The sequence below is a fragment of the Athene noctua genome, chromosome Z, assembly GCF_965140245.1.
Source record: "Athene noctua chromosome Z, bAthNoc1.hap1.1, whole genome shotgun sequence".
Taxonomy (NCBI): Eukaryota; Metazoa; Chordata; class Aves; order Strigiformes; family Strigidae; genus Athene; species Athene noctua.
Window position 1 is genome coordinate 64,165,482 of NC_134077.1, and position 14,248 is coordinate 64,179,729.

The 14,248-nt window shown below is 43.6% G+C and overlaps 1 protein-coding gene across 1 annotated transcript in view; it reads right to left on the reverse strand.

Moving 5' to 3' along the window:
• SH3GL2 (SH3 domain containing GRB2 like 2, endophilin A1) overlaps positions 1-11,594 on the reverse strand; it is a 103,703-nt gene extending 92,109 nt beyond the window's left edge. The window contains exon 1 of the mRNA XM_074932597.1: positions 11,433-11,594. Within this exon, the coding sequence (XP_074788698.1) occupies positions 11,433-11,477 (45 nt within the window). The 5' untranslated portion in view covers positions 11,478-11,594. The remainder of the gene's footprint in view (positions 1-11,432) is intronic.
• Positions 11,595-14,248: the final 2,654 nt, after the last annotated feature.

The window sequence follows — 14,248 nt, forward strand, 5'->3', positions numbered from 1 at the left end:
GACTTCTCCATAGTTTAGCACAGGGCAGCCAGAAATGGGTATTGCTTCCTTCGATGTGCAGAAAGTAATCTCCAAAGGCAAGCCCATGAAAGCAAAAATTGGCAGCACCACTTCAAAGAACTCTCAGTTCTCACCTGGGAATACTGGTGAGATGGTGAGATGGTGATAATGGAATAAGGACCAAGCTGACATTAGCTTATCCGTGCTTAATCACACCGCTGAGTTTCAACATTGCACATCTTAAATCTATAACCACAAACCCACACTCTCAAGGGCAACAGTGGAGACTTGAAGCCACCCCAACCACTGCTGACTTCTGACAGTGATATGGTAGGATGTCCTACAATAACTACTTGCATGACATTGCATTAGGGAATAGAAAAAATAGTAAGAAATTCATAATCTTCCTCACACGTTCTTCTGTAAGTCCTCAGTGTAGTGCTAATAAAATTTGTAAACGTAGCATGCAAAGTAACACCTGGTCCCACTCTTCCCTCCTGCTGGCTCTCTGCTACCTGTTCCTTCACACGCTCTTAAAAGCCCTAAGAGTCAAGCAGGTTTTGCCTCTGGCTCAACCAGCCACTGGGCTGTTACTCATACTCCTGATCTGGTCTTCATTGTTTAACAAAAAGCTCATTTGATATGCATGGCTTGTCCCACAGTTGTTTAATTTACCTTTCCAACTTTAATTTTATGGCAAGAAAACAAATATAGCATTTAAAAGAAATACAACTATCAGTAATAATATTTTACAGAGGTTTGAAAGAAATATCAAGAGGAAATCAAGGGGGAAAAAGGTCTACAGCAATGAATCTGTTTAAGTTCTTATAGATCAAGAAGCTTCCCTGGACACAAGTGTAATTAATCTGCAAACACAAATAAGAAAAATATGGAACTAGAATAGTTTATTTTATTGCAGCTTCATTAAGTTTTCAAATCTCTCTTGCTTCAGTGTGCTGTGCAAGAAGAGAGGAAAAGTCCTTCATGGAATGCAAGCAAACAGGACGTAACAGTACCATGTCTGACTGTCTCTAGAGAACCTTCCAAATCTGCTTGGGAAGACTGCCTGCTTTTTCCAAAAGCTGCTAGAAATCCCATATAGATCATTTTTAATATATGATTTGGGAAGTGGTCTTGTTCTCAACATGAGAGGAGTAAATCAGCAATTACCCTACCAGAGCCAAAATTACAGCACCAGAAATAAGGCCAGACCTTGGACATCACTGAATTTTCTTCTGACAATGGTAGACGGTACGATGGCTTGCGTCAGCAATAGTGTGGCCAGCAGGGACAGGGAAGGGATCTGACCCCTGTACTGGCACTGCGGAGGCCGCCCCTCGATTCCTGTGTTCAGTTTTGGGCCCCTCACTCCAAAAAGGACATTGAATGACTCGAGCGTGTCCAGAGAAGGGCAACGGAGCTGGTGCAGGGTCTGGAGCACAGGTCGTACAGGGAGCGGCTGAGGGAACTGGGGGTGTTTAGTCTGGAGAAGAGGAGGCTGAGGGGAGACCTCATCGCCCTCTACAGCTACCTGAAAGGAGGCTGCAGAGAGCTGGGGATGAGCCTCTTTAATCAAGTAACAAGCGATAGGACAAGAGGGAATGGCCTCAAGTTGCACTAGGGAAGTATTAGACTGGATATGAGGAAGTCTTTCTTTCCAGAAGGGGTTGTTAGGTGTTGGAATGGGCTGCCCAGTGCGATGGTGGAGTCCCCATCCCTGGAGGTGTTTGAGAGTCGGGCTGACATAGCGCTGATGGATACTGTGTATTTGGGAACTGTCAATGTTAGGTTAATGGTTGGACTGGATGATCTTCAAGGTCCTTTCCAACCTAGACGATTCTGTGATTCTGTGAAAAGTAAAGTAAAACTTGTGGGTTGAGATAAGAACAGTTTAATAACTAAAATAAAATAGTAACAATAATAGTATAAAATATAATAGTAATTAAAAGAAATATAATAGAGAGAAATAAAACCCAAGAAAAGACAAGTGATGCACAATGCAACTGCTCACCACCCACTGACCAATGCCTGAGCAGCGATCCGCCCCCACCAGCCAACTCCCCCCATTTATGTACTGAGCATGACATCCTATGGTATGGAATATCCCTTTGCCTAATCTGGGTGACCTGTTCTGGCCATGCTCCCTCCCAGCTTCTTGTGCACCTGCTCACTGGCAGAGCACAGGGATCTGAAAAATCCTTACCTTAGTGTAAGCACTACTCATCAACATCTAAAACATCAGTGTGTTATCAACGTTATTCTCACACTAAATCCAGACCACAGCACCGTACCAGCTACTAGGAAGAAAATTTACTCTATCCCAGCTGAAACCAGGACACACATATACCAACAGACACCATTAAATCTATGCTGACATCTTCAACGCATGTGTTTGGGAACACTGGTCATCTTTTCTTCTGGGCTGGAACAATACACAGTATCACAACGTCCAGACCAGGGACTGAGGACTGTATACAGTAGGCTAACGAAAAAGGAAATGGCAAATCCTGGCTTCATTCATTAATGCCTGCCCATTTCTTCTGCCTCTAGTCAGAGTTATCCATACATACCAGAGCAAAGAATTTGCTTCTGCTCAGTTTTCAAGGACTCCTGCTGAGGACCTCCCCACTCTTTCATCCTCATTCATCTTCCTTTCAGATATCTTACTCCCACCCATCTTTACAATAAAATAAAAACCAGAATACTCTCCCGAGAACACCAAATGTTCTAAAGTCCATTTCAAGCATTACAGGTTTTTTGTCCATCAAAATGCAGCCATTCTTAAATGTGCCAGTTCAGATCTTTGAGGAGGGATGTCACATCTGTGAAAATCACAGGTCCCAAATCACTCTGACTTTTAATTATTTTGAATTGCAACACTGCAAAACAAAGGAGTTATGTATCTTTTGATATCAGGTATATGTGGCTCTTACTTTAGTAAAATAGTCTCATTCCTACCATGCAAAGCAAAGCCTAACTTTTGCTGACATGTGCCATTTTATATATATGTGCCATTTATACACATGAAACAAACCAGACAAAACTGGTAGAGGAAAATACACTTTTCTGCACAAAAAAGTTAAAGATCTGCATCATTTATCTAACCTTGACTCTGCCTTCAGCAATTAAGTCTTTCTCTCCTCCAGAAACTCACATTTTACCTGTCTATACTTAAGACAGGCTGGACATATGACATATTACACCTACTGCCTGCAACAGTCATATTCACTTCTGACAGTGGTAGATTTGCCTCATATATGGCAAGATGGTTTTCAGCACTTTCGTGGAAAAGGAAGATTTCCCCACCAGCCTCAAAGCAATATGGTCATATTTTAAATACAAAATTTAGACCACAAATAATAGAGGTACTATAAGATCCAGCCATTCTTCCTGAGAGACAAACTTCCATTTGTTAATGCTAGTGGAAGGCTCCTTGGATGATGAAATCTAATCAGTAAACCATGTACACATGTGGTTATTTTGCACATCAAGGCATATTTCCATATTCAAACATTTTAGTTTCTAAAAATATCTGTATATCATTGAACCTTGCTGTGCCTCAGTTCTGTTTTAAAAGTTCTTACTTCCTTTCATAACTAAAAATAAAATCAAATTCCATCCATTCCTGGCAAATGCGAGAAATGGGATGAAGCAACCAACAGAAAACTTAATTAGGACCTGTTCCTAAGTACTGAAACCTCCTTCCACTTCAACTGGAGCAAGAGCCAGGTTTAACTAACTCTCTTTTGATGACAAAGATAGCATTCCTAGAGAAACACAAATTCAGCTGGTATATTAGTTAAGAAAAATACCCTAACTGGTCACCTCTAATGCCTTGGCCAGTTCTATGCAAACACTCTCATTCCAATGGAATGGTGTGGCTCCGTCTGCTGCCCTCAGATCCCTTTCCAAACAAAATCCAGTACATTGAAAAGCTGTTCTACTGTCAGAAAGAAATTCATCCATTGTAGAGTTACACCTGTAAAATTGCAGCACTTCAAATTCAGTCCTTAGATTGTGATGCCATAACTTTCCAAGACAGTCAAGCTTTAAGTGACTCATCACCTTATGAATTATTGACTGGTTTGCTGCATCTAGATTGATTTTGCATGAAAAGGAGTTTTTGGCACATACCTTGAAGGCTGAAAATTGTACAGACTGGAAAAGAACTCAGTAAAAATATCTAGTGCTGCTTAAAAGAGCAAGTCCCATTAGTCTGCTGAAAGTCATAAAGGATGAAATCAAGAATAATTTTCAGGAGAATTTTCCTTCTAGGTAAAAAAAAAACCCAACAACTTTCACCTCTTTTGGAACATGTTCTGTTATCACCCTATTTTGTTGTAGTGGCACACTTCCCCACAGAAGCATAACAGAAGTGAAGTTCAGTGCTTGAGGATACTTTAAAATGGAAAATAAATTGCGTCCTCAGTGTTACTGCACAAATGTTACCAGAATTTCTTAACACAAAGACGAAAAGCAAGCCCTATTTCAAAATGTTTAGATAAATTGTTTTCCCATTTAAAGACCTCTTGCAGCCAGTAAGAACTGGAATTTAGGCAATTAAAAAAAAAAAAAAAAACAACTGGCAGATAGGTAAATAAATAACACAGATTATGAAAAAGTCAAACAGAAATCCACAAAAAGATGAAGAAGGCAGAGGAGGATGTAAACATTTTAACAGTGTAAAGTGCTTTTCTGCCATCAGAGTAAAGGAAGAAAGGAGAGGAAGCCAACATTTTTCTCCATTTTAGAACTTCTGCTTACAGAGGATTTGGTATAGTATCCCAATTTGACAGAATGATAACAAACCCAAGGAGCACAGGACCAAAACACAGTCCAATGGAAATTACATCAGTATGATACCTGCTGTTTGGCTGACAATGTATCTAGCTAGCAGCATCTATCTATTCTGAAATACATGTGGATTCACTTCACCAGACCTCCCCTGGTGACAGGCCCATCAGCCAAACCAGTGACTGAACTTCTCATTCTTTCAGGAGGTTCTCTGGCACCACACCAAGACACCTTTACAGACTGCCACTAGCAAGGTTACACTGCTGCTGCTTCAGCAGCACCTTTGCTGGGATCAAGTAACCCCTTCTTTGATGGTAGGGGAATGGTGATGAGGTAGGGTGACAGAAAACTGCTGTCACACCCCTTGGTGTGACCCATGCAATGCTGCAACAACTACTTCAGCCCAATTTCAGTCTAAATAATAGTAAATAATTTAAAAACACTCTTTAGTTATATAGATATGGCCTCCATAATGGGCACAAGAGCATCATCAGTATACATCAATTACAACCACATATCTCTGAATCATTCTGTCCCAGTCTGGCAAAGTGGTTTCTACCCACAGACAAACTGAAATTATGCTGAACTTCAAATGGTCACTTATTTTTTATTTTCTCCCATGCAGGTCTATAGAGTTTCCAAAAGGGGAAAGGTTGTGAAAAACTTTAACAGAGTAAACATGAATTTCTGTCTTTTTTCTCTGCTTCAGGAGAAAAAAAAAGTTATTTTAATTCTTATCACTTCTGTGACAGCTTGGATGGATTCCTGTGACATGTGCTATAACCTCAGGTTTAAAAAAAGCTAGTGTTTTGTTTCCAAGATTAAATGCAGGATTAGATAAGCACTGAAGGCTATGTAATTCTGCTGTGATAAAGATCACCACAATAATACCATGCTATAGCTCAGTTTTCTTTCACCTGCATACCTCCAAATATTTAAGAGAGGATAAGTACCATCACTGTTCATCAGGGATCACTAAGAGAGAAGAAAATGAGGACCAGCATCACCGAAGTTGCCAGAAAGCAGAACAAAGCAAGAATTTTTAGTTCCAGGAGGAAAGGTTGTTGGAATGATGCTTCAGCTGCCCATGAGGTTACCACAGACTTTCACTGAGAAGAGGGATACCGACCTGCTTCATCAGGGTACTTCTCACCAAATGCTGTCCATTCACAGTCTCTCTTCAGACGTTCTAGCCCAGTGGCAACAGCTCTTTCTGGCCTGCAAGGCAGATTTTCAACTCCTTCCCTTCTGTTGAGCTTTTGAAAGTCAGACTTCACTGGCACACTACTAGGTCATGACAGTCAGTGTTCAAGCTCCTCAACCCTCCACCCTCCACAACAAATGTGTAATACCACCCCAGTACCTCCCTTACCGTGGCACTTGACAGCTACATAAAACTACAGAATTTTCTGTACAGTAACCTCTGCGAAATCTGCTTCAGTTAAACCCGTTTACACTGCTTCAGCCCTTTAATGAAGCATGCAATCAATCAGTATGCTAGTCATGAGGGCACATTTAAATCTGAAACATGCTGTTTTGCATGAATGACCAAGAGCAGCCAATTCTTCCTTGCTGTGTAATACTTTTAGCAAAGATGAAAGTCAAGATATAAAAGAAAAATCTGATGCAGGCTGTGTTTTGAGTATAGCATCCACAGATATTATTTGCCTACACAGATCCCAGGGAGACGAATTGCAGATGTGTGTCAATCACTGCTCCAGTTTTATATATACATACATAAAGATGGTAACTGCATCTATCAGGTAGAAAGACACTGCAGTGACAGATGTTTGAGAAATCCTCCCCCCAAAAAACCTTGCTTTTTTTGTATACAAAGCAGCAGTTCTTTCAATTATATTTACAAACGGTTAGAAACTGTAACAGACTGTTCAAGTCATCAAGAACTCACAAGGGTTACACAGTATCCAACTAAAGGACAATTTAGATTAAGGTCAATTTTTCACCCTTTCAATTATGTAATATCAATAAAAGGACACATGGGAATGATGCCAAATGTGAATACTGTATCTGGCAATCAAGCTACAGTGCACAAACAGAAGGAATTTCCTTACCTGCTGTGGAAATAATCCCCTCCGCAGAGAAGTAAATATTTTTTTCTAAAAACATTCTTTATTCCCAGATCAGAAATTTGCTCCCTTTCCTCCATCTCAAAATGTACCACTCTGCACTGAGAGAAACCAACAGACTGCCGGTGGTACATGGCTCTTGAGGAGAGGTTTCTAACAGCCAGTTTGGACACCATCCTCAGAGCCACACCACCTTGCAAACGGCTCTTTCTTCTTTCCTCCACTTGCTCACAAGTTTAGGAAAAACAGCATTTTCCAACTTCCAAGACCAGCTCACATACATACCTTTCAATACATGGGAACTGACCATAATTTGGTAGGTAAGGCTGAGAGGAAACATGGAAGGAAACAGGCAGACTCAGTGTGTGTCCAGCTTCAATCACAGCTGGAAAAGACAGCAGAGGTGCTTTCACTGGGAAAGCCTAGGTGGTGAGCATACATAGGTCCCATATCTCAACACTGTGGGATAGTCAGGAATGTTATGAATATGGGACTTGATGGTAATTTAGGAAACTACTGATATCAGCATGTCACTCTCCACATTCTCTATCACTGTGAAAGGAATGGTAGCAATTGGTTAGCTGCAGTTTGAGAGTTTAGCAAGCGTAGAAAACGTGTACAAAGGAGGATTGCTTCACCCATTCCAGCAAAAAATGTTACACACTTCCAATCAAGGAATTTAAAAAAAATTCAGCTAGATGAACCACAATATAAAAATCATTTGACAAGGAGATAAATTTCCATCATACTTGTATTCCCACTGATTTCACTGGAACTTCTCACAAGTTTATGGTGATGCACACACTCAGAATGTTTGCTGGATCCCTGCCAATAAGCAGACACTTTTCCAGGACGCTTTCAAAACAGATTATCAATGTTTTCAAACTCTGGCTCAATCCTAATGTGCTCTTTTTTGCAAATGAACCTATGTAGACAGATTTGAATCAATACAGAATCCCTATGAAGCCCAGAGGATTTTGTGCTATGTGGGTAATAGCACAGCAAGGCGGGAGTCTCATTTGCTTCTTACTAAACACTAGGGTCACCCTTACCGTGCATTTCACAGGCTGCCTTGTTAAAAAGAGAAGCATGGTACTTTCCACCTGAAAGTCAGGGAATGTAACAAGCCACTGACAACGATGAGTGGAGTGGAAGTCCTTTCTTCATCTGTTTCATTCAGTAATAATAAACGTGTTTCTCCATAAAACTGTATAAACTGGTGCCTACTGTCTTGGCGTTGAGACTAACTAAATCACGTATCATAAAAGCATAACACAGTGGTAGAAAATAAATAATATTACAGGCCTTTTGGTTGAAATCACCACATAGGACTATTTAAATGTCTGTCACATTTATTCATTGGTTCCCAGGGGAACCTCAAGATGTGGCCATTCCCAGCACTTTTGTTCATCTGTTTCCCTGTGAAATTAATAGTTTCTGAAAGCTTAATTTTAACTGCGCCTCACAAGAGCCATATTATGCAATGAATGCAGTCATGTGGAAACAAAGCTCATGCTATTCTAAAACAACGCTGATCAAATGCCCCAGACTGTCAAATCTGTATTACCCAAAATGATTCTGGTGATTTTAAAACTGTACACAAACCTGTAGGAAGCAACAGTCTCTTGGTCACACTGACATAGCACTAATGGCAGAGGCATCTGCATGACGAAATAAAAAGGGACCATTTGGTGGCACAGCACTTACATGCCCATTTCTGGAAAAACACTCTTTTTTGAAGCAATCTGCTTAGCTCCATGATGTCTGACAGATTTGCAGCAGCACAGCAGCACAGTTAACATTCAAATGGGGTTACTCCTCCTCCTTAGGTGCTCTGTGGGTAATAGGAGTAAATGAGTAATCTAACCTGCCCCATACTTGCCAGTCTAACATCTTATAATTCTGCATGAATGTCACGACTTCCAGACACACCCTCCTTTCACAAACTAATGAGTATTTCTTCTAAATTTTATGATGCTGCGCAGAGGTAAAACTGTTAGTTTTTTTCTCAAAGGCAAAAGGGTGAACATTCATTTTAGGAGGAGCAAAGTTTCCTCCTCTTTTCAATGACTCACTGCTGTTGCAGTTGGTGCACGGAATTTGACAGGCATTAAGATCTTCAGCATGGCTTCTAGGAAAAAACAGAATGGCAGTATCTCATGCAGGTTAGTTCCGTATTTTACCAGTCAAAAAATGATGAATGGAAACAAAATGTTTACATTGTATAAAACAATCCAGATATGGGAGTCACAAAACTTTAAGCTGTGCTATGGAAAGCAAACTTCTTTTGTTGTATTAATAATACTGTATGTGCATAACCATAAACTGTGTGTTTAAGGGGTATTACACGAAGAGTAATAGCGTTAAAGATAGAAAGAAACTAAACCAGAGGCTTCAAGACTTCACAATAGTAAACTGGACTAAAGGACACAGCAACCTGAGAAATAACTTGAAACTGTTCCTAGTATGATTTAGGACTCTATTATGACAGCACATCATAGACAAGTTCTTGTGTGAATAAGCACCAAAGGAATAATTCCGAATTTTCAAAACTTCCAATTTGTTAGGTCCTATTTGGGAAGCTTCATTCATACCATCAATGTCAACCCATATTTCACCTGAGGATTAATCCCTAGTCAGAAGGATTACTCCCTAGAGTAAGGTCACACGACTAAGTCCTGGATTTCTCACTCATACTGAAAACAAGGCAATAAACAGATCAGTCTTGCAACCTACTTGTGAGTCATTCTCATATATGAATGTGTCTTCATGGCCTACATACAAAAAATCTGTCAAAGTCAAGGCTGGGCCCAAAAATCCCTGGGTCATCTGATGTCAGGTTGCTAAATCTGGCATCAGAAACTTAAATATTTTTGTTCCAGCCAGCTAAAACTCTTCCTTCCTTCTGAATGACAGTATTGCTGACAATCAGTGTGAGAGTGTCATCTGAAGGACAGAACAGCATGCACACACCTTTCACACCATGCTCCCTCTAAAAAAGATGCTCCTTCCATAAAGGTGAGTATACCTCTGCTGCTGCAGAGGTATAGTCATTAGCTTAGAAATAAAGGAGAACTGAGACCTCTATTATTAAAAGGTGAACTTCTGCCTGCCTGCTTCTTAAATGTGGATGACACAGACACTGTAACTCTTATTTTCAGTATCAGCACTCAGAGCAGCAGTGATGATTCCTGGGCTTCTGATAGCACTGCAGGGAGCAGGGGGATAAATAAGAAAGATGCAGCAGCAGATGGGCACTTGCAGAATGGACTCAGGCACCCTTAACTGCTCCTTACTGCATCTGTCATGAGTACGGGCAGGCTTCTTGTGAAGCTTATTTTACCAATGATGCAGCACAATGTGGTATGAAAGGTGAGACACAATGTCATTCAATGCCTGCATGGGCCCTTGCAGGACTTGACATATCCCATTGCATTCAGAGTCATAAAAGGTATGGGTGTAGTTGCAAGGCACTGAGAATCAGAATTTGGATGAATGCTTGTACCAGGGATCCTTCTTTCGGGAACATGGCACCACAGGGCAACAAGAGATGAGCCTGAAAGCGATGAGATGGAAGAGAAAGGAAAAAAAGGGTGTTGAAAAGCATTAACGGTTGCTGCATCTTGCATGCCTACACCTACAGACCATGTATTTAGTTGCAAACAAAATGGGGAAAAAAAAAAAAAAAAAGAGAAGGCACATTATACTGGTCTTAGTCTCAAATCTCTAAATCCAAAGAAATTCCCCTGACTTCTATGAAACCATTTTAGATTTATTCTCAAAGCACGCTGAGTCAGAAAACGATTCATAAATTGTACACTTATGGGCTATAACACACAGATTTTGTATTATGAAACAACTTGAAGACTGGTGAAACATCCACCCTGACCTTCCCGCAATATCACACCATGCCTAAAGCAAGAGGACCAAACCTCATTATTCAGATTTCTGCTGCACTCTGGAGTCAGAAAACAAAGCAAAACAAAAGGTCATGTTTATTGACGATTTACAAAGTCGGGCTAAGGAACGCCGATGGAAACGCGGTGCTCAGCCCTCGGTGAAGAAGGTCGGCGGCCCGCGGCGGGCATCTGTCCCAGCGGCAGCCCCCGCCGCCGCGAAGCCCCCTCCGCGCCCGCGCGGGCCCCGCGGGGGCAGCCCAGGACCCGCTCCCGCACCCGGGGAGCCCCTGCCCGCCTGCCGCAGCGCGGCCGGAGCCGGGGGAGATGCAGCCGGACGGCACCCCCTGGCCCCACGCACGCGTGCACCGCGCAGCCCACGCACTCACGCAACCCCACGGACGCCCGTGCACATCCACGCACCGCGCGCGCTCCTGCACGTTCGTGCAAGCCTGGGAACCATTCGCGCACCACGCGCGCCCGTGCACAACACCCGTGCAAACCCACCCACCCCCACGGCGCACACGCGTGCACGCCCGCGGCGCAGGGCCCACGGCCGGACACGGCCCGGCACCGCGCGCCCGCCCGCCCCACGCGGCCGCGTGCAGCGCCGAGCCCAGCGCCGCGCCCCCCTTCCCGCGCGGGGCGGGGGTACCTGGGTCGCTTTGTGGAACTGCTTCTTGAGCCCGGCCACCGACATGGCGAGGGCGGCGCGCTGCGGCCGCGGGCGTGCGAGCGGGGCCGAGCGGGGCCGAGCGGGGCCGAGCGGAGCCGAGGGGCGACGCGGTGGTCCCGCCGCCGCCGCCCAGCCGGGTCACGCTGCCCGCACCCGCGCGCCCGGCGGAGGCTGTCAGACGGCGGCGGCGGTGCGGGGGCGCCGTGACGTCAGGGCGGGACGCGCCGCCTTCCACCCGCCGCGCTGCGCCGCCCCTCGTCCTCCGCCGCCCCCCGGTTGTCGGCCTCTCCGGAGACACCCCGCGGCGGGCGGCGGGCGGCCGCCTCGGCCCTGCCGGGGGGCAACCCTGCCCCGCGACGCCGCCTGCCCTTCGGCTGGCGAGCGGCGCCACCCCGCGCGCGTCCTAACGGTCGGGCCCATCGGCGGCCCCCCGCGCTGGAGTCTCTGCAGCATCGGTGTGCGCCATGGCCCGGCGCGGGCCCCCCGGGGTGGGCAACCCGCGGCCCTCCCCTCCCTGCGCGGCCCTCGGCCTCGCCTCCGCAGCGTCCCTGGCAAGGAGGGGTGCGCCTGTCCCCACGGTACATCATCCACGGAACTGAGACTGAAAAGAAGAAATTGGTGGAGCAGTGATGAGGAAAAGAGAGGAAAGCGGTAGCAGAGGGAAGATCGGCGTGGTCCAGATACCTGATGAAAGATCTACAGTCGTACCTGCTGCTTCGGGCCTGAAGTGCCTTGGACCACAGACGGTCGTCAAACCCGGGCCAATTGGGATCCCTCAACAAGTGCTTTTTAATTCTCCCATCACAGTGTCAGTGATGTGTAGAAAAGCACGTCTAAAACCTGCCCATTTTAACCTGCCGGTGTGGCTGTTGGCTCGAAGGTAAAAGCCCAGAACCCAGATAAAAATGTACTTCTGCACTTTGGTGTCCTAAACGCTATCAGGACAGTAGTTAACAACTCTTAGGCTCTGCCAGCAAAAGACTAAACAACGTGAGCAGTGTGATCCAAACGTAGTGATCCTTCCCTGCAGGCTGGACCAGTCACTGCATGTGTGTGCTGCAAATCGGCATAACCAAGATGCACACAAAGCTCTTACCAGCTCTTTGAAAGCAGGCATGAGATGTTGGCTTTGTAATTCCATCACAACAAACCCTCAACGCAAGCTAGTTAGATGGGGTGGCAGCATTTTCAGAAGTACCTAAAGCTGTTTGTAAACTCTGTGTGTGCACCACAACAGTCTCGGTGCATCTAACCAGGATGCACTGCCACATGCAGAGACCGTGTCAGCTCTGTGCAGTATGGGGAAAGCGACTGTACCACATACCTGGGCACCCAGAGGCAGAGCAAGGCCACCAGATCAACGAGTTCTTACTGACTTCATGCAGTTTTTGGAAGCAACTTGCAGTGAGGGAAAGGATCTTGAACACAAGTCATGTCAGTGCTTTTGAAAGTATTACCAAAGTTGTTCACCATGAATAACGGCAAACCAAGAATTAGCCTCTGCTTACTGTAGACTGGGCAATTACGACACCTTCGTCTTGGACACAGCAGGAGGCACCGCTTCTTGGCCCAGTCCCAAGTCTCCATAGAAACACTTTCATCCACTTTAGTATTAATATTATTTCAAAGGATGAAAAATGAAACCGTATGGAGATTCCACACAAGGAGTGGGTGTTTCTTGTGCTAGCCATTGTGCTTTTGACAGAAAAATCCCATTGTGCCTAGTACTTGGGAAGGGGCTCTATAGTCTGCAAACATAGTGAAAGGCAGAAAGTAGATATATGAAAATTATGTCATCATTTATTTATATAAAATGAAGAATTTATTCCTATGTTACTGAATAATTGAAATTGAATCATTACATTTCAGGATCTGGCATTTGTTGGCTATTTCAAAAGAGTACATTCTGCTACAAATTTCAAGTGAAAATTATATGAATAAAATAATAAATAAGAGACAATGTGGGCATAGAAAGGCCCACCAAATTCAGTTTCTGGGTGATAAACTGGAGATACAAGGCCTCATTTTCAACAGTATTTCAACAGTTCCCACTGCATGTTGATTGAAATTACTAGTAAATCAGTCCAAATAGTAGTTGAGTGCCCCGACTCACCTTATATTACAGGCTGTGCATATTTGTATTCTTGCAGCTGAATCTAACACTTTTACTTGTGCTCCCACTTCTTTCTCTTTTTTTTCTAGAACATCTATATTCCTGGGAGTGGAAAGTACTATCTTTATTAAAACACAATTTATGTCTGTCAGTGTCAATGGACTTAAAACTACTTTGAGTAAATTAAATGGTGACACTTGTCGGCCAAAGAGGACTTAATTTAGTGTTTGTTCTTCAGTATATCATGTCATTTGTGGCTTCTCCTGGAGCAATCTACATGAATAATGCTTTGAACTCAGCTTCAGTGAGATGACTTCTGTTTTTAATAAACTGTAGGGAACAATAACAAATTACATTTACCCATTATGTATCACATCTCATTTTAAAATATAGGTATTTATGAGATCTATGTGTATATATGTGTAACTTTATATATTACAACTCTAAGTCCTCTTTTAGCATGAATAAATGTAAAAGGCTAAGTGCTTCTTTTTATTCCATATGTCAAAATTCTAACAATAAAAAAAAAAAAGATTAAGAATATGTCACTGTTGCATATCCAAGCAATAGCCACATGCAGTAGGTGCTTTTGTAGGTGCAACCCTAATCCTGTCTTTTGTGCACACTATTATGACTTTAGATCACTAATCACTATAGTTCTTACATAATACATAGCTGATTG